The 19,441-nt window shown below is 38.3% G+C and overlaps 1 protein-coding gene across 3 annotated transcripts in view; it reads right to left on the bottom strand.

Moving 5' to 3' along the window:
* The window catches only part of LOC149842619 (putative protein phosphatase 2C 60), a 61,775-nt gene extending 46,814 nt beyond the window's left edge, over positions 1-14,961 (bottom strand). For 2 of the 3 annotated variants that reach the window (XM_089999316.1, XM_089999318.1), the window contains exons 1-2: positions 14,227-14,909; positions 13,341-13,708 (exon numbers count right to left, since the gene is read on the bottom strand). In XM_089999316.1, the coding sequence (XP_089855442.1) occupies positions 13,341-13,708; positions 14,227-14,560 (702 nt within the window). In that variant the 5' untranslated portion in view covers positions 14,561-14,909. Of the gene's footprint in view, positions 1-13,340; positions 13,709-14,226; positions 14,910-14,929 lie in introns of those variants that run through there. The other variant, XM_089999317.1, reaches the window with a different exon arrangement.
* Positions 14,962-19,441: the final 4,480 nt, after the last annotated feature.

The raw sequence follows: 19,441 nt of genomic DNA, 5'->3' as shown, positions 1-19,441 counted from the left end.
TCAAGAAGAAACTCGACTTGGCTTGAGCATTAGAAATGATGAGGTTTTGGCCGTTAATAGGCCCGGATCAAATGTTAAAGCATATAGACCTCCCTACTTTAACAAAAATATCAATGGGCCTAGAAAGGGAATCATATGCCACTATTGTAATGAACCGGGGCACATTAGACCGGTTTGTCCAAAGCTTAAAGGAAAGGTTGCCGCGGTTGGAGAAAATTCTCCAAAGAAGGAAGAAAGTACCAAAGAAGGAGATATCAAAGAAACTCTTAATCATATCTCCGAAGTTCTCCAACACCTTCTCAAGTCTTCTCCTTCAACATCCGGAGCGGCCATCGCCTACTCTTCATCACCTCCAGGTATGTGGATACTAGACTCTGGTGCTTCTTTTCATATGACATCTCATAAAAACTCTCTTTCAAATGTTTTTTCCGAACCCATGTCCTCCTATGTTTCAACGGCCGATGGAACGTCATTAAAAATTGAAAGTATTGGAACACTTGACTTCAAAAATTCTCAAAACTTTTTTGTTCCTAAAGTAAGAGTTGTTCCAAAAATTAATTTAAATCTCTTTTCCGTTTTCCAAATCACCGACCATGGATGCCAAGTCTCTTTCTCACCTAAAGATTGCATCGTGCAGGATCTCTAGTCAGGGAAGCTGATTGGGCAAGGCCATAGAAGGGGTGATCTCTATTTTATGAACTTTTTGACGCTTCCATCTAAGTCATCTTGCAATCTTGTTAAAGACAAAAGTATTGGAATTTGGCATGAGAGACTTGGTCAACCAAATTTTGTAAAAATGTCTCTCTTCCCTTTTTTGAACAATACTTGTAAAGACAATCACATGACTTGTAAAGATTGCATTTTTGGGAAATCTAAAGCTACTCCGTTTCCTCAAAGAAGTTATTTTAACACTCGGCCATTTGAACTTGTTCATTCCGATGTGTGGGGACCTTCCCCAATTTTATCTAAAGGAGGTTTTTCGTATTATGTGGTCTTTATTGATGACTTCACTAGATTTACGTGGATATACTTCCTAAGTCGCAAATCTGAAGTATTCTCTTTCTTTAAAGAATTTCATGCAATGGTTAAAAATCAATTTTTGGGAAATCTATCTATTCTTAGGTCTGATTCGGGAGGTGAATATATGTCTAATGATTTTCAAAATTACTTAAAAGAAAATGGAATTTGTCATCAACGTTCTTGTCCCAACACTCCGCAACAAAATGGTCTTGCGGAAAGAAAGCATAGGCACATAATAGAAACTACAAGAACATTATTGATTTCAAAAAATATCCCAAAATCCTTTTGGGCCGAAGCGGTTCTAACTTCAACATATCTCATCAATAGAATCCCTTCATCCTCTTTGAAAAATCTTTCTCCATTTGAAAAACTTTACAATATGTCTCCCGATTATAAAAGATTAAGAATTTTTGGATGTAAATGCTTTGTTTTAACTCGCAAAAATGATAAACTTTCTCCTAGGGCTATTGAATGTATTTTTTTGGGATATGGTGAAAAACAAAAAGGATATCGATGTTTTGACATAATTAAGAATAAACTTTATATCTCAAAAGATGTCACATTCCTCAAAGAAAAAAATGGTTTTTCGCATCAACCAAATGAAAATATTGACTATTCCTTTTTATTTGACTTGTTACCTCAAGAAAACAGCATAGATGATCATATTGATCTTAATGAAGATCTTGTTGAACATCCAAATAATGATCAAAACTTAGAAGAAAATGCTTCAAGACAAATACAAGTCTACTCTAGAAGGAATGAAAGAAATCCTCCTTGTGCCCTTGAAAGATTTTCTCAAAGTGAGTCGATCAGTGGCGGAGCCAGGGGTGGGCATGGGTGGGCGGTCGCCCACCCCAGAATTAGAAACCAAAAAAAAAATGGATATCTGCATCCCAACTTGTTGTTGTCTGGGTTTGTCAAGCAGTCCAATGCAGGAGATTCGTGCAACTTCGAAAAAGACGTGCACCAAGACCTAAAATGTGAAGCACAACTAATATCACAAATCTCAGTATCAGGATTTTCTCGTCAAGGGAACATCTTGAAATAAATTAAAGATTTACTTCATCAAAAAATCCTGAAAAAAAAAAGAGTAATAAAACATGAAAATAGTGGAAGACCTTTCACTTTTACAATTCTTCAACAGCCTCCGAGGCCTACCTCTCAAATACAGAAGAAACCATGCCCAATCCAAATTGTATTTGTCCATAAAACTAGCCAAACTCTACTTGTGGTTTGTCTCTGAACTTTCTATTAACGTGAATGTCAGCTATCTTGTCTGGACATCATGGCAACTAGACTCGGCCATTTCACACATTAAAGCTCTGTTTAAGAGCATTTTTTTTATGACAAAGGAACCCTCACCAAGAACCAGGTCACTTAATGAGGCCACCTCTCTGTGATGTAAAACTTCAGATTGTGGACACGACCACCCAGCCTTACGTGCCCCAGCTGTCTTAAAGAAACAACAGCAGCCGTGTGACAGTCAATAGGGGCTATATTGTGGCTTCCCCCTTGTTCTCATGCTCTCTGCTGTTTGGGAGTTGCAGTGTTCTCAAAACACAAAACACTCCATTGGGAATGGACTTGGGAGCCCCAACATCATATTTCAAGAACATTCATCAAAGGATGCTTTTGGCAACTCCATCCTCAGACGCCACATTTTGGCAGCACATGGACATGGTGTTTCCATCTCAGTGCAAGGCTCTCAAACAGAACCTAAATCCACAAAAAATACTGCAAATTTCGGTCCAGGCCCAGTCTGAGATTAGTGAAATCAACAAACAAAACACTGTCAAATGACAACCAAAAGCATCAAAATGCTTATTTAAGTTTTATCTTTGCATGAACGACTGTGCCTCCAGTGAAAAATTTCTTGCTCCGCCTCTGGTCCGAATAATTGGATCGTCCTTCAAGACCATAGCATTATCCCCAAAACCCAAAGTCTGCCCACCCAACGAAAAACTCCTGGCTCCGCCACTGGAGTCGATAGAAGAAACCTCTCAAAGAAAATCAAATCGCATTCCTAAGATTCCAAATAGATTTGTTTCTTATGACTCTTTTTCCCCTAATTATCGAGCATGTCTTCTTGCACTTCACTCCTTTCATGAACCATCTCATTACAATGATGCTAAACAATATGCTCATTGGAATGAAGCTATGGAGCTTGAACTTAATGCCCTTAAAAAGGCGCAAACTTGGGAAATCATTGATCCTCCCAATGGCAAGAAACCCATTGGATGTAGATGGGTGTTTAAAGTAAAAACTAAGAGTGATGGTTCATTAGAAAGATATAAGGCTAGGTTGGTAGCCAAAGGTTATGCCCAAGAGTATGGGGTAGACTATGATGAAACTTTTGCCCCTGTTGCTCGAATGACTAGTGTTCGAGCCCTTATTGCTATAGCTTCTGTTAAAAAATGGCTCATCTTTCAACTTGATGTTAAAAATGCCTTCTTGAATGGTAATTTAAATGAAGAAGTTTATATGGAACCACCTCCAGGTATGAATTTAAATGGAAAAGTTTTAAAATTAAAAAAGGTTTTATATGGACTTAAGCAAGTTCCTAAAGCTTGGTATGACAGGTTTAGTAATGTATTAATCAATTTAGGTTTTTCTTCTTGTTATACTGACACTGCTCTTTTTGTCAAAAGGACAGGTGACTCCATTATTATGCTTCTGCTGTATGTTGATGATATGATCATCACTGGGAATGACAAAAAGGAAGTAAATGATGTTAAGTCTATGTTAAAAGATACTTTTGATATGTCTGATCTTGGTTATTTGAGATATTTTTTAGGAATTGAAGTGGCTTATTCAGCGCGTGGGTACATCTTATCTCAAATGAAGTTAGCTGCAGAAATTTGTACCAAATCAGGAATATCTGATGAAAAGAAAGTGGAGACTCCTGAAGTTATCAATACGAAACTAAGACTTGAAGATGGTGTTCTTCTTGAAGATCCAACCCCCTACCGTCAATTAATTGGATCCCTCACCTATCTATCCATCACACGTCCAGACATAGCTCATGTGGTTCATGCAGCGAGCCAATTTCAGCACGCTCCTACTACGGTTCATATGGAGGCCGTAATGAGAATTGTGCGATATATCAAAAATACCATCTCCAAGGGACTCTTCTTATCCTCTTCCTCATCTCTTGAATTGACTGCTTTTACTGATGCTGACTTGGGAGGAAATCCCAATGATCGGATCTCAATTACGGGTCTTTGCATTTTTTTAGGTGAATCTCTCATCTCGTGGAGATGCAAGAAGCAGCAGAAGGTCTCCTTATCATCTACTGAAGCTGAGTATCGGGCTATGGCGATGACAACTATGGAGATTGTGTGGCTCAGAAGTCTTCTTGGTGACATGGGCATTCCCATTTCCACTCCCACCAAGCTCTGTTGTGATAACAAGAGTGCGATATACATTGCCAGCAATCACATCTTTCATAAGCGGACCAAGCATATCGAAATGGATTGCCATTATGTTCGAGACGAATATCTCAAAGGGACCATCACATTGCCATATGTCACTTCCGAGTATCAACTAGCTGACTTCTTCACCAAGGCGCTCCCAACTCCATGATTCATGTTTCTTCTTGGCAAACTTTCGATCTTTTCCCCGTAAAGTTTGAGGGGGCATGTTAAATTATGTATATATAAATATATATATACATATACTTATATATATATATATATACATTAGTATATATACGTATATATGTATATATACATAATTATATAGCTTTTTCCTATTTTGTATAAACCAAAAACCCGATAGGGGTGTTTTGGTAATTTCATATGTACTTTTTTGTTTTTTACTTTTCTTTCTTTTTTCCCCTTTTTCTTTTTCCTTTTTTATTTTCTGTTTTTGCTTTTTGGAACCATAAAGGGGCCCCACCCATCTAGTCGTTGGGGCCCCAACAGTCATATTTATGACCGTTGGGGCTCCCAACGACTAGAAGGGAGCCCCCTTTATGGTCCTTCTAAAGTGCTCTCCTCCTCTATAAAAAGAGGAGGTTCCCCCTTGTAATTGTATGGGTTTTTACACCCTTCTCTTCCTTTCTTCAATAAATCCAACTTATGACTTTAAGTCATTTTTTATATTTTTTGGTTTTTGTGTGTGCACATTTGGTGTTTGTGTTCTTGGCTCTTGTAGTCACGCTTAAAGAGTGACTTTTGCCCTATTGGTGCTTCCGCCTCTTTTCATTACAGTTACACTGTGTGCTGAAAAGGATATCAGCACACACGTTACACAGAGAATAGTAACGTGCGAACCAGAAAAAGGGAATGAATCAGAAATATTTTGGGGAGAAAACAAAAACTCGGCAGACTAAAAACAGAATGTTAAGACGTGCGTACAGAAATATTTAAAATGAGAAGAACCAAAAAGAAAAACTAGAATGACATGAAAGAGACGTGAAAGAGGATTAAGGGAGAAGGGATAGAAATGAACCCACGTTCTTTAGCAGCACGTGTTGGTCTTTAGAGGCCTTCTAGATGATTGATCGCCGCGCCTGTGCTCTGATACCATGTCAGAAATATTCACCTGCAAGGGTTAGAGATGAGGTAAAGAGAGAAGAGAGGGGTTGGCGGCAATAGGGTTTTCCCTCTTTCACTTAATATTTATAAGTGTTGTACATAGTATGACTTTACACAATAAGTAAAAACAAATTACAAACATACCACCGCCCACGCATCTCAAGATGGATCTTGGAATGTGGTGTGGGTCGGATCCAAGATCCAAAACTAACACCATCCACATATTTTCAAGCAAAAAATGATATCAAATGGATAGAAGCCATGAAAGCTGAATTAGAGGCACTTGAAAAGGCTTCTACATGGAATATTCAAGATCTTCCTCCAGGGAAGAAAACTATAGGATGTCGATGGGTTCATAAAATTAAAACCAAGAGTGATGGTACTCTTGAAAGATATAAAGCTTGTTTAGTAGCCAAAGGTTATACCCAAGAATATGGGATTGATTATGAAGAAACCATTTCTCCGATGACTCGTATGACAATTGTCTAAACCTTAATTGCCTTAGCTTCTATCAAAAAATGATCTATTTTTCAAATGGATGTCAAAAATATTTTTTTAAATGGAAAACTACTTAAAGAAGTATACATGGAACCCCCTCCTGGTCTAAGTATTCCTAAGGACAAAGTCCTTCGCTTAAAAAAAACTCTTTATGGACTTAAACAAGCACCAAAAGCTTGGTATGATAGATTTAATCGTGTTATGATTGATATTGGTTTTTAATTTTGTTTAACTGACACTGCTTTATTTATTAAGAATTCTGATGCAGGGATCATTGTGCTTCTTCTCTGTGTGGATTATATGATCATCACCAGAAGCGATAAACAGGGAGTTGAAACAATCAAGACACTTCTTTAATCTCATTTTGAAATGACTGATTTGGGCTTGTTGAGATATTTTTTAAGCATTGAAGTTGCTTATTCTCCTAGAAGATATTTATTATCTCAGACTAAATTTGCTTTTGATATTGTTTTCAGGTCTGGTATTACTGATGATAAGAAAGTTGACACTCCAGAAGTTGTTAATGTTAAAATGAAGATTGATGATGGAGAACTTCTTGCAAACCCTACTCCTTACAGACAGCTTGTCGGGGCACTTTCTTATCTATCCAATACCAGACCAGATATAACACATGTTCACACAACAAGTCAATTTCAACATGCTTCTACTTCTGTTCATATGGGAGCAGTCATGTATATTATCAGATACATCAAGTCTTCTCTTTCACGGGAACTTTTCTTATCTTCCTCCTCTTCTCTTGATGTAATTGCATATACTGATGCTGATTGGGGAGGTGTAAACACCCCAAATTTTCCTCATCCATTCTCAAACAACCCTCCTCGTGCAGTGCCAACCCTGTTAGGTCAATGTAGGAGTCAAACCCCGGGTCAGTTTCAAAAAATTACCACTTTACCCATTTTCACTAAGAAAAATACCATTTTACCCCTAGGTCATCCCGGACCTCAGTCAGTCGAAGTCAACAAAGCTCACTGGTCAGTTCAGAACATTTAGAATATCAACTATTTCAAGCTCATCTGAGCTCACAATGAACAGACCATTTTCATTTCTGACCATTCCTGCCAAAATAGGATCATTTCTTCAGAAATGAGCTCATTTCTCACTCAAATCCAAGCCAATTGTCTCTGAGTCAGTCATTCATAGTCAGTCATATTCCCCAGAGTCTAACTTGAGTTCACCAGGAGTTCGAGTGCTTCAGTTTCAGTTCAAAACCATTTCTAAGTGTCCAAGAGCCCATTTTAGTCCATTTCAGCTCTTTCAGCTGAAACTGAGCTGAGTTCAGTCAATTAAGCTAGTGTTCGAGCTTCAATTTTAGTTCATGTCAGTATTACTGACCTTTGTTTTAGCTCAAAGCCAGCTCAAATCCCCAATTCACTTCACTCCAATGACCATTCTGTGTCATTTCTCTAAAAATGGCAGTATTTCTTGAAAATTTAGTCGGAGAGTCCAGTTGAGTCAGTATCATTGTCAGTTCATTGGAGTTCTGAAACTCTAAAACCCAGCTCAATCCAACTCATTTAAGTTCATTTCAGCTCAAACCCTGATTTTCAGTGTCACTCTAATCCAGTAGAGTCCAAAAAACCATTTCTTCAACCATTTTGCAAATTTTATCAGTTTTTATGCTTTTTTTTAACTGGTACAGCTGTCAATCGGGGTCTAACATCCAAAATTCTTCATTCAGGGTCTGCATTTTGCATGTCATTTCGTATCATTTCTCAGCATTTCATAACATTTCATTCCATTTTCGAAGTCCAGAACTCTAGTTTTATAAATTTCAATCCAGATTTAGTTTTAAAAGTTTTCAGAAATCAATTTAAAACCACAGGTTTCCAAAATTGACATTTTTACGCCCGGGAGTCTAAATTTAGAAATATTTTCTCCAGAAAAACAATCTGGATTTCTTTCAAAATTAAATTTTCAAATTCTACACTGATTTGCTTCGCAACGAGGTATTGAACTTCAAAATCCGAGCTTGTTTCAAAAACTGCCAAAAATAGCTCGTTTCGTCAGGAAATTTTCTGAAAAGACTATTTTACCCCTCCAATCGTCAAAATGAGTTTCAAAAGTGAAATTTAGACCCGCTCTGAGATGGTCCATCCATTTGCATTTTCTGTTTTAATTTTTAAAAAAGAAAAAAATTACCTTTTTCTTTATTTTTTTGTTTGTTTTATTTTGTTTTTTCATTTTATTTTATTATTTTATTTTTCCTAAGGTGGGACCCACAAGGGGGTCGACCACCCCAACCCTCAATCCAGCCCATTTCCTTTCTTCTTCTTCTTTCCTTTTTTTTTCTTTCCTTCTTTCTTTCTTTTCTTCCTTTTTCCTTCTTTCTTTCTTTCTTTCTTTCTTTCTTTCCACTCAGGTACATCCTTCTTCAGCCCCTCCTTCCTCTTTCCCTCTCCTTTCTTCCCCTTTCTTTCCTTTTCCTTCTTCCCCTCTTCTTTCATTTTCCTTCCCTTCCTTCTTTCCCATTTCTTCTTTACCTCCTTCCCATCTTTTTCAAAGGCACAAGAGCCTCGAGCCATTCATCGTATGGCTATTCATTAAAGGCATTAGGTATTATTAGAAACTTAGGTTTTGAACTTATCAAAACCTAAGTTGTCTCCACTCTACCTAACGTCTCTCTCTCTCTCTCTCTCTCTCTCTTCTCTCTCTCTCTCTCTCTCTCTCTCTCTCTCTCAGCCATAACAGCCACTGTAGCTCTCCTCTTGGCTGCAACTTTCATCCCTTCAAGCTCTAGCCCTTCTTCAATCAGCCACAGCTCTTCCCTCCAGCCACGGCTCCAACAAGCAAGAGATCCACGCCCAGCTCAGCCATCTTCAACGTTTTCAAGGTGCAGCCCACCTCCAGCGTTCCCTTTGCACAGCAGCAGCCGGTTCACCTCTTCCAGCAACTTCCAGCCATTGAAGCTCCACCTATCAGCTTGCAGCCACCTACCAACTTGCAGCCACCACAAGGGGAGCACCAGCCGGTTCATCTCTTCCAGCCACCATCATTGCTTGCAGCCTATCTACCAACTTTGAAGGCACCTCTTCCAGCCTCTCTACAGCAGTCATCACCACCAGCCCATCAACCTCTTTCAGAGGCTGCAACATCCTCCAAGGTGGTCTCCTTTGTAACAGCCCACCATTGCTCCCACCTTCCTCGCTAGCCGCCGCTCCTTCTCCTTCAACCGGGTCGAGTAAGAGCTTCCCTTCCCAAGGTAAGGCATTCCCCATGCTTGCTTTTATGAAGTTCAACGTGAATCCAGTCCAAAAACTGGATTCACATGATTAAATATTCATTGATAATCTTGTAAAGCCACAAGATCTTGGGTTTGGGCTACATAGGTAAAGGGATCCATCCAATGGATGGATCGGATCCCTCACCTATAGCCGATATTAAATAAGCACCATATACCTGGATTTTTATTTCATTCTATGTTTATTTTCATGTAGAATATACATTTTTAGGTGGTGCATCTATATTAGTTCGTTGTTTTATGCATTTTTCATTGATTTCGTTAATAAGTATCTAACAATCTATATGTTTGATTCTAGGCATGTAGTCCATATGTCATTTCATGTTTAATTTATCATCTATAAATTGTTATTTTTTTATATTAAATTCATCTATGTATCTTTGATTCTCTACGAAAAACTTACATCCAATCGGGTTTTGTAATTTTATTTAGCAAGTCAAATCCCAATTCGGGTTTTGAACTTCTCTGAATTTTCAATTTCTGCTTTAGCAGACAAGAACCTCTGGTACCACCCTCGTGGGAGATCCGGATTGTCCTCCAAAAATAACAGTGGATTCATGATTGAATCTACTAATGATCTCGAGATTTTGAGGTTTTTCCAATTAGTTTTGACCTTTGTTAAAAATCGGATTTCCCAGACCCCTGGGAAAATCTCGATTTTCCTTCGTCAGGGTATAGGCAGACCCTAATGCACCGAGTCCGTTCAATCCGTAGCCCGTCTGTAAAAACTTTCAACACAAAAGTTGTTCCTAACATATTTTCCTATCATTTCCCAAAATTTGGGAATTTTTGAAACTGTTTCAATATTTTTCCCAAAAAATTCTTTTCTGTCTGACAGATTCCAATATCCAGAAATTTCAGAGATTCGGGTCTCTGATAACAGTATGCCCTTTTCCAAACCGTAACCCGAATCCCAATGATGTAAAAAAATCAAATTTTCCTATGTTTGTCAGGGAACATTTTCCCACAATTTCAACCTTTTTCCCATCTGTTTGTTATTTTTCCCACATTTTCTACCGAAACCTGTCTGTTTCCCCCAAATCCTAGAGTCGCCGGATTCCGATCCGACTTGCCAGAGTGGTACAGCTCCGACCATAGGTCAAAACCAGAAAGTGCAAAAGGCAAAAATCCTTGCCTTACTGTCCTCTGTCACCCCATGAAATTTGAGGAATTTTTATGGAAGTTTGATATCCGAAATCCCCTTTAGAATCAGCATTTTAGGCAAAATTTTGTTTTTTTTAGGATTTTTTGCTATTTTCCATATTAAGAAAATACAAAAAAAATAAATTTTCGAGCTTCATTCTGTTTTTAGGGTTAGTTTAGGTGTCCATGCCAAATTTGGCTTAATTCCAAGTTCATTTGTTTTATATGTTAGTTTATCTTTAAATTCAAAAGCGAAAATCAAGTTAAAATTGATATTTTCGCCATTTTAGGGTTTTATTCATGTAAATAAGCATGTCATATCATATTAGGGTTAATTTCAATATCATTTGCATTTCATATTTTCCATTTTTGCAAAATTTATTTCAGAAAACCCTGGTTTCAAGGCCATAGTCTTGTTATCAGGGGCATTTTGGTCATTTTTACCCCAATTTCGAATTTCCAAGTTTATTTTCGAAATTTATTCATTATTTTTCATGTTTATATCAAAAGGGGTATGAATTTGGGTTTATATCTGAATAATATTCGATAATTTCCAATATTTTTTGATAAATTCAGAAAAACCTACATTTTTGTGCTAACATGTTTTCTAGTTTTGCAGGAACATTCAAGAAGAAGATTTTATTTTCTTATTTCATTTCAATTCAATGTAACATCAAATGTAATAATTTGGAATAAGAGTTACTTTTCTGCTTAGAATAAGACTGCATTGCATATAATTTAATTTCAGCAATTTTCAATATTTGATGCATCATTTATGCATATTTTTCAAAATTCACTATGGTTGACACGAATGGCATGTGCACAAGCTCTTATATAGTTTATAAACTCGGTGGGATTCGTATTTATGGTCATGGTCAGAATACGAAGAAAACCAAGATTTATGATCTCCGTATTAGCCACATTCAGCCTACACTCTTAGGCTAACTTCAAAAATGCACTACATTTCTCAAAGTTTTTAAAGGATTTCCAAATTTCTCAATTGAAATTCCCTTTTAAATTCATGTTCATTCATTTATATCATTCAAATTGCATTATTTTCAAATTCATTTTTCAATTTTAATTTCAGAAAAATCAATTTTCTCAAGGATTTACCAAGTCTTTCTCAGTATTTGATTTTTCCAGAATCCTAAGTTTTCAAATGACATTTCAAAGCATTTCCCAAGTTCAAATCAATATTTTCCAATGTTTTAAAATTCTCAAATTTCAAAATCCCAAGTTTTCAGAAATCGATTTTCTCAGATTTTCCAGTTTCCCTGAGAATTCATTTTCCATTTCAACAGTCATTTTCCAATGAATTTCCTAATTTCCCCAGAATTCTCAAATCCATTTCCTCAGAAAAGCAATTCAAAGCTCAAAATCAATTTTCCAAAGTTCAAGTTTTCCTGAGAAATCACTTTCTTATGCAAATTTCTGATTTCCAATAAAATTCAATGATTTTCCCAAGTATTTTCCAACCATTTTTCCAAGCATAATTCAATTTTCCAAAGCAAACATCATGTTTCTCAAACTTGTATTATTTTCAAAATTTCATAGCACAAGTCTGATTCTCTGTGTATTCTAGGAAAATAGAGCATAATTTAGATATTTGAGTCAAGTTAAAGCACATAATTGATCCTTGGTTCAATTACCCCTGGTAAAGGGGTCAGGAACGGTTGAACCTCGTACCGACAAGCGGATCTCATTCCACGAAATTTTCCCGCAAATTTTCAAAACAGAGGCGAGTAATTTTCAAAAACCATTTTCAAAACTTTGGTCGAGTTTGACTCGCGAAATTCGTTTCTCTCTCGCAAGGGAGGGGAAAAATTTTGCGATGATAACAGGAGGTGATCCCAATGACAGACACTCAACCACTGGTTTTTGTGTCTTTTTAGGAGAATCATTGATCTCATGGAGGTGTAAAAAGCAGCAGAAGGTATCTCTCTCATCCACCGAAGTTGAATATAGAATCATGGCAACCACGACCATGGAAGTAGTTTGGCTCCGACGACCGTTTGCTGACATGGGAGCTGAAGCAACAAAAGCTTCACAAATGTGTTGTGACAACAAAAGTGTGATCTACATTGCGAGTAACAGAACATTCTACGAACGCACTAAACACATCGAAATGAATTGTCACTACGTCAAAGAGGAATATCTATACGGGATAATTGATCTGCCATATGTCACTTCAAAATATCAGTTAGCAGACTTCTTTACAAAGCCTCTCGTTGCTCCCTGATTTCACTTTCTCTTAGACAAACTTTCGCTCATTGTACCGTAAGTTTGAAGGGGAGTGTTAAAATGTAAAACTGTATATTATATATATAAATATATTTTTCATTTCTTTCTTTTCTGTAATTTTTTTTCTTTTATTTTTATTTTTTGTCTTTATGTCATCTAGTTCAGTTTGAATTAGAATGACTGTTGCTAGTCAAGTCTTGTCCAGACTTAACTAGCAATAGAGCTCTTGAACTGACACATTCCAACAACTCTTAATAGAGCTGTTGGACTGACACATCCCATCAGATCTAAATAGAGTTGTTGGACTGTGTCCAACAGCTCTATTGAGTCCTCTTTCAGCTGTGTATATAAAGGGGTGCAGCCCCTCTTGTATTTTTATTCCAATGCTTCTTAAGCAATTGGTTTTTCATATCAATAAAGAATACATTTTTATTTTTATTTTGTTTCCAGTTATACCCTTTTTAAGGGTTATGCTTTAGTGTCATTCTTGACACTTGCCCTTGTGAATCTAAGCTCGTGTTTGGAAGATCCCCATTTCATTTCACTTCCAACAGTATGAATAAGTAATTGTTCAATATTAAAGTTTATCAATAAAGTTCAAGTGTCAAAATTTATTGCTTAAGGAGGAGAAACAACAATACCTGTATAAGGCCCTTCACACGCCACACATTATGCTTCAAAACTACTATATTTGGATCATCAGGATGCATCGAACAAAGCTCCTGTCTTATAGATTCAATACTTGCATTGTGTTCAGTGGACAATTGGATGGGCAATACCTCTCCAGTTGCCTTGACTAACCTCCCTAAAACCGCACGAGAGTCACCTAGATTTGCGACATACAGCGTGCCATTGCAGATCACTCCAGCCAGACAACATGAACCAACTGCAGCAATCTGTGGTTTGGTAGGCCATTGTTTGGAAACGAGAGAAAAGAACCCTTCTTCCGTTGCCAGGAATGCCTTCCTGATGACATCTGCTGACATTGACTGCTGCTCCGTTGTGAATCCTGCATACAAATAAACCCTTTCATCACAGTTCCTCATCATTCACATAACCCACCATTTACCATTCAACCCCAATTAGAATCCCCACAAATTATTGTCCCAATTATGCAAATGAAATTGGGAAAATCGAAAATTTGGAAAAAAAATGAAACAAGAAAAACCAGCATTAAGTGATATCCCAAAGCAGTGGTTGCCTGATTTAACAAAATAAAAAACCAACAAAACAAATTAAAACTTGAACTTAAAGTCATACATATTGGATCCAAATATTACTAAATTAACTCTATGAATCGAAAAACAGAAAAACTACGTTTAAAGAAAACACGCGGATTATCTCCATCCCAACAATCACATCTATAAAAACGATCCACCAAACCAATGAATTAATCCGACAAAATAAAAAACACCAAATTGGATCCCACTACTTTATGAGCTAATTAAGCCTTCAAAAGAGACAGCCACACCATAAGAGAGCGAAGAAACGAGCTAATGTAGCGAGGTTCGCTCCGTGAGGTCTTACTCTTTAGGTGGTGGAAGAGATGATCATTGATATACCGCGACGTCTCGGGGCCACCATGGCCGTCGTAAACGCCGAAGAAGGTACCGCAGGGGCCGGAATCGAGCGAGCTCAGCGCACCCGACTCGATCTGGCTCTGATCCTCGAGGAGGTTGTTGGCCTGGACGACAGCCATCGAGAATTCGCCATTGAGGTGCTGGCCGGAGTCCTTGTACCAGAGGAGCCCGTCCTGCCGGCCGACGACAGCGGCGTCTCCTCCGAAACTACCGTTGGCGTATCCGTCGGCGGCCGACGGCCGCCAGCAGGCGGTGATGAACTTCATCAAATCTGATAACATCCCTCATCTCACCCAAACGGGCCTCCAATTTTTCCTCCACATCAAAAACGAAGGGGCGGAGCAGAAGACACCAGTCCCTGATCAGAAAACCCTAAAATGGTTAGATGGGGAGGCTCCAATGTTACCCCTCTTCCCTCATAAACGGATCATATAGTCAGAGATGGAAGTGGAATAATTTACAGATCTAGAGAGAGAAACAAGAGAGAGCCGGAAGAGAAAGAGGGTGAGGGTGGGAAAGGAAGGGATTATTTTTTTTGGGTGTTTTGTCTCTCTCGTTTCCTCTCTTAGCAGACGAAGCCCATAAAAACCAACAAGGAGCATAGGAGACAGCAAGGCAGAAGCAAGGATTAGAGAGAGAGAGATCCCCACCAATTTATTTAACGCGCAAAAGAGAGAGAGACCTACGATGCACAAAACGGTTTGGCATGAGGGGAGCTTTACATGTTGTACATCTTTTGTGGGACCCACGAACTCTCTCTAATTCATGATGATCCGTCATTTTTATTTAATAATTTACCACCCTTCGGCATCCTCTTTGTGTTACTGTTACATTGTCATCGACTTGCCAAAAAAAAGAGGCTATTATCTCAATAAATTAATCTTTTGATTAATTGAGTTTGAAATCCAAATCCATGATCCTGATCAGCTGCATCAACTGTCTTGATTTTTTTTTTTATGTCTAGAAGCGATTAGCCATGTGCTTCAAAGAGGTTTGGGCAGTCTAGGTTCAGATCATGTGGGTGTCGGCTCTTTGCATTATAGCTGAAGCAAGGGGTGAGGGGGTGGGTCATGATTTTAAGCCATTGGAGAAGCTTAGGTGACCCCTGTGACTCAGTCAACAAAAAAGCTCAAGCCCAAGCCCAAAGGCCTGGTCAATCAAGCTGAAGCGAGGGTCTCGAGCATAAGCTAAAATAAATTTAACAATTTTTTTTATAGTGCAACCCTTTGTTGGAAATCCCGGAAAGCAGATTAATGCCCAACAAAGAGCCCTTAGCGATCGTAGGCTGTAGCCCAGTCCTGCCTCCCGAAACAGTTGAATTTTTTTTCTTTTTTTGTAAAAGCCCAGCCCTGATTCCATATGAAATAGATTTTTATCCATTTTTTTAGCCCAGCCCTGACTGCAGCAAATAGTTTGAATTGTCCATATGAAATAGATTTTTATTAATAATTGTAGCCATTTATTTTTTTATCTCAATTTTTTTTTCGGGGGCGATGCCCCCGAACCCCCGACTATCAAACCAGTTTTTTTTTTTTCCTACACCCCTGTTTGCCCCCCCCCCCCCCCCCCTCACATGAATCCTAGCTACGCCACTGAGCGTGGCCAGATCTCCTACTCCCCGGGTGGTGTCTAGCATGTCTCAGTTCAATTGGACAGAAAAAGTGATTAGCCGTGTGTTTAAGATTGATAATCATGGTCAGCTTGGCAAGTCCTTAGTTTAGAGCCTGTTTGGAATCTAGGAACTGGGATAAGAGTTAATGCATTTGGCAAAAAGTTGGTCTGGTTGCCGAGATGGGAGTTAATGCATTTGGGATAAGAGTGGCATTGTATTTTCACTGAAACATGAAATTGACAGCTACCACAGGTGGATTTGGCAGCTGCCAATTCCTGAAATGCCACTTCCCATCCCAGATACTAGTAAGGTTAGGCAACTCAGGAAAACCTCTATTGGCCAGTGCCCTACAAAAAACAAAAGAAAAATGTTGCATTGATTATCATTAATATGGATTTTTTTCTATATTGATTATACTTCAAGGTGGTTCATTTAGTTGGATCTCTTTGTTTGTTTTGTAGTTTAAACCCCTACATTATGGTCATGACAGCTCAACCCAGCCTTCTTTGATTATAACCTCTAATATGAAGGTCCAGCTGAGCCAAATGACTGGTCCTGCTCATACAAGTCGGCTGAGTGATGTTACTACTTGACCCAAGTCAAATGACAAGCTAGCCTTCTGCTGGCATCTGCAAATGCATTATCATCAACCACAGTGCATTTTAGCATTATGTCAAGCTTGCCCAAGTTTAGAGAATACATCACTATCGTGTTAAAGTTCATGAACTTGGTCACTTTTCTTATGGTGCCAAACATTACCTAGATTGAATACCAATGCTATCAGTATCTGCAGCAGAAAATGGATACGCTGCAAGCCTGAATCGGCTATTTTTTAATAAATACAAAAAAATATCAAAAAATGATTTTTTTAATATTATTTTAATAGTTTTACATGTGTCACGTTATGATTCACATAATAAATTATTATTATTATTATTTTTTCCAATACAGAACGATTCACTTAAGTATCTGTATCGAACAGATACAGTTGAATGGGTGGCCAAACGATTCAGGGCAGACACCGATACTGACAACATTGGTGAATACCTATTACAAAAAGGGATGACAGAATTTTTGTATTGAACGGAAAGAGAAGAGGTAAAATGAATGGAATGATTGTTGGACAGTAGATGAGACCACAGTGATTGGATATGTTCTTGTTGCTGATTGGAGGATTGTCCCTGCAATTAATTCATTTGGATTTTGAGGAATGACAAGAGGCCATGTTACTTGAAGCCAAAATGACTGAGAGTACCCTTTTGGGGTGAGCTCTTTCTACAAGTAGCATGTTTTTTTATGGACAAAAGGCCACTACTGACCATGTTAAAGAATTGTTATGGGCAAGGGTATTGTCAGTCATTTTATGGATTAGACTTGTGCAGCAGTAAAGACAATGGATCATATGTTCTCCTTTTGGCTTGGCTTAAATTAACCAGCAGTGGATCTGTTGGAGTGTGACATCTTTTTGTATCATAATCTTCTTCTACCACCTTCACCTTTTGATGCTCTGAACATGAACCACATAAACTCCTTTTGGGTTTCTTATTTTATCAAGCCCAACTGCATGATTAGATCTTGGCTCCACCATAGGCCTAGGAATGTCAACATTTAGAGGGTTGAGTAAAGTGAGCATTCTATGGGAAGACAAGAGAGGAGTTGCAATGTTTAATGTGTGAAGACCAGTTATCCCTCGGCTTATCAAAAAGAAGAAGAAAAGGTCTGAGGTTCAAAGGCATTATTTTTATAGGTTTGATTGCTAATACATGTTTAATTATTTTTAATCACTTTGACTGTTGAATTGGAATATATGGTGTCTACATCAACGATTCAAGTTGGACCCTCCTACCCATATGGTTCAACACAAAATACTTGTTCCTACAAATCACAGATCCTTTGGACGGACTGTCAATCTATAATGTAAAAGCTGCCAAATGTTTCACATTCATGATATAAAATTTTGTTGTCCATTACCTTTCTTCAGTCAAATTATAAACTCTGGGCTGTGGTAAATAACAATGGTCCCTTTAGAGGAGTGTGCCCTTTCTTGGCTCTTCCTTTAAACCTTAAGCAAATGAACCTAGCCAACTTTCCAATGTACATCAATTTGGGCGGTGATCAATCAGGACATCTGATCCCAAGTTGTGGAAACAGGATCTAGTGGGGGAGGATCAGGTGCAATGTGATTACACACTTATTACTGCGCTGCTGCATGCACGCCTGCACCTTGATCACCCTTCATCTTGCGGGGGTACAGACTGTCAGCTGTGGGAGTCAACAAGCAGATGAAGGGTGATCAGGTGTAACAGCACACCAAAAGTGTGGAATCAGATTGCACCTGATCTTCCCTTAGATCCAGTAATCAGATCGAGTATCTTTTAAGGTATTCAACCACCCAAAATGCAATACGTCTCTCCCTGCCTGTTAGTGTTCTATGCTTTGCATTAACCGCACCTTTTTCGAAAATCATTGAGCATACTAATCTTTGGCGAAAAAATCACTAGGCACAAACTTGACTTTTAAAGTGCTAAACATAAGTCATTTTTTTTTAATTGTGGAATTGACAAGTGATTTCCACAATAATTCACTGAATAAGAAAGCAAAATAATTTAAGTCATTGACATACTCAAAGAACCCTGTTTGGAAACTAGTAGCTGGGATAGGAAGTGCCATTTGAGGAAGTGGGAACTGCCAAATCCTGGATTTGGCAGCTAACACCTCTCTATGGATTCCATTATTTAGTGTAAATACAAAGGTGAGAGGACCTCACTTCCCATCCCAAAATGCATAAACACCCATCCCAGCTACCAGTTTCCAAACGACCACCACAAGGTAGTTTAACCAAGTTTTTTTCAAATGCATTAATTCCCATCTCAGCTCCTAGTTTCCAAACATGGCCTTAGAAAAGACACCATTGTCGCAAAATGGGATGAACGAATCCAGAATGCCACGGATGAACCTATGTTTTCAGCCACTCATTTTGCAAACTCTAGATACCATTCATCTAAGGCATCATCGGCTCTAGAAAAAAAATGTGAGACTCATATAATAGATACAGAGTCCATCCATGGCATTTTAAATGTTGCTCATCACATGGATGAACGACATCAGGGTAAGCTCCTATGATAATCCGTCGGAGCCATTCTGACTTGACACACACTCACGCAGAGGGGAGGGAGATCCGTGTTGCATTTTGAGTGGTCAAATACAGTGTTGTGCAGTATCGGTGTGTATCAGCTTGAATCGGTCGGTACATATCATATTGCCAAAAAATCGATATGATACTGACCTGAATCAACTATGTTTTAATATTTGTAATTAATAGCTTTAACAAGTGTCACGTTCTGATTGACATGTAATATTTTTTAATTATTTTTTGGCCGATTCAAAACATTCACTTGAAAATCGGTATTTGCCGATTCACCTGAATTTGTTGGCCAAACGATGCAGGTCTGATATAGAGACTAACAACATTGGTCAAGTATCTTGGTAGGTGCTAAGTCTGATCATTGGATCTGCTCAAATGGCAGTATGTGCACCGCTGAGGACACTA

The sequence above is a fragment of the Nuphar pumila genome, chromosome 3 (genome assembly GCF_984573655.1).
Source record: "Nuphar pumila chromosome 3, dmNupPumi1.hap1.1, whole genome shotgun sequence".
Lineage (NCBI taxonomy): Eukaryota > Viridiplantae > Streptophyta > Magnoliopsida > Nymphaeales > Nymphaeaceae > Nuphar > Nuphar pumila.
Note: the sequence above shows the minus strand (reverse complement) of the source record. Positions and strands in the feature narration are given on the sequence as shown.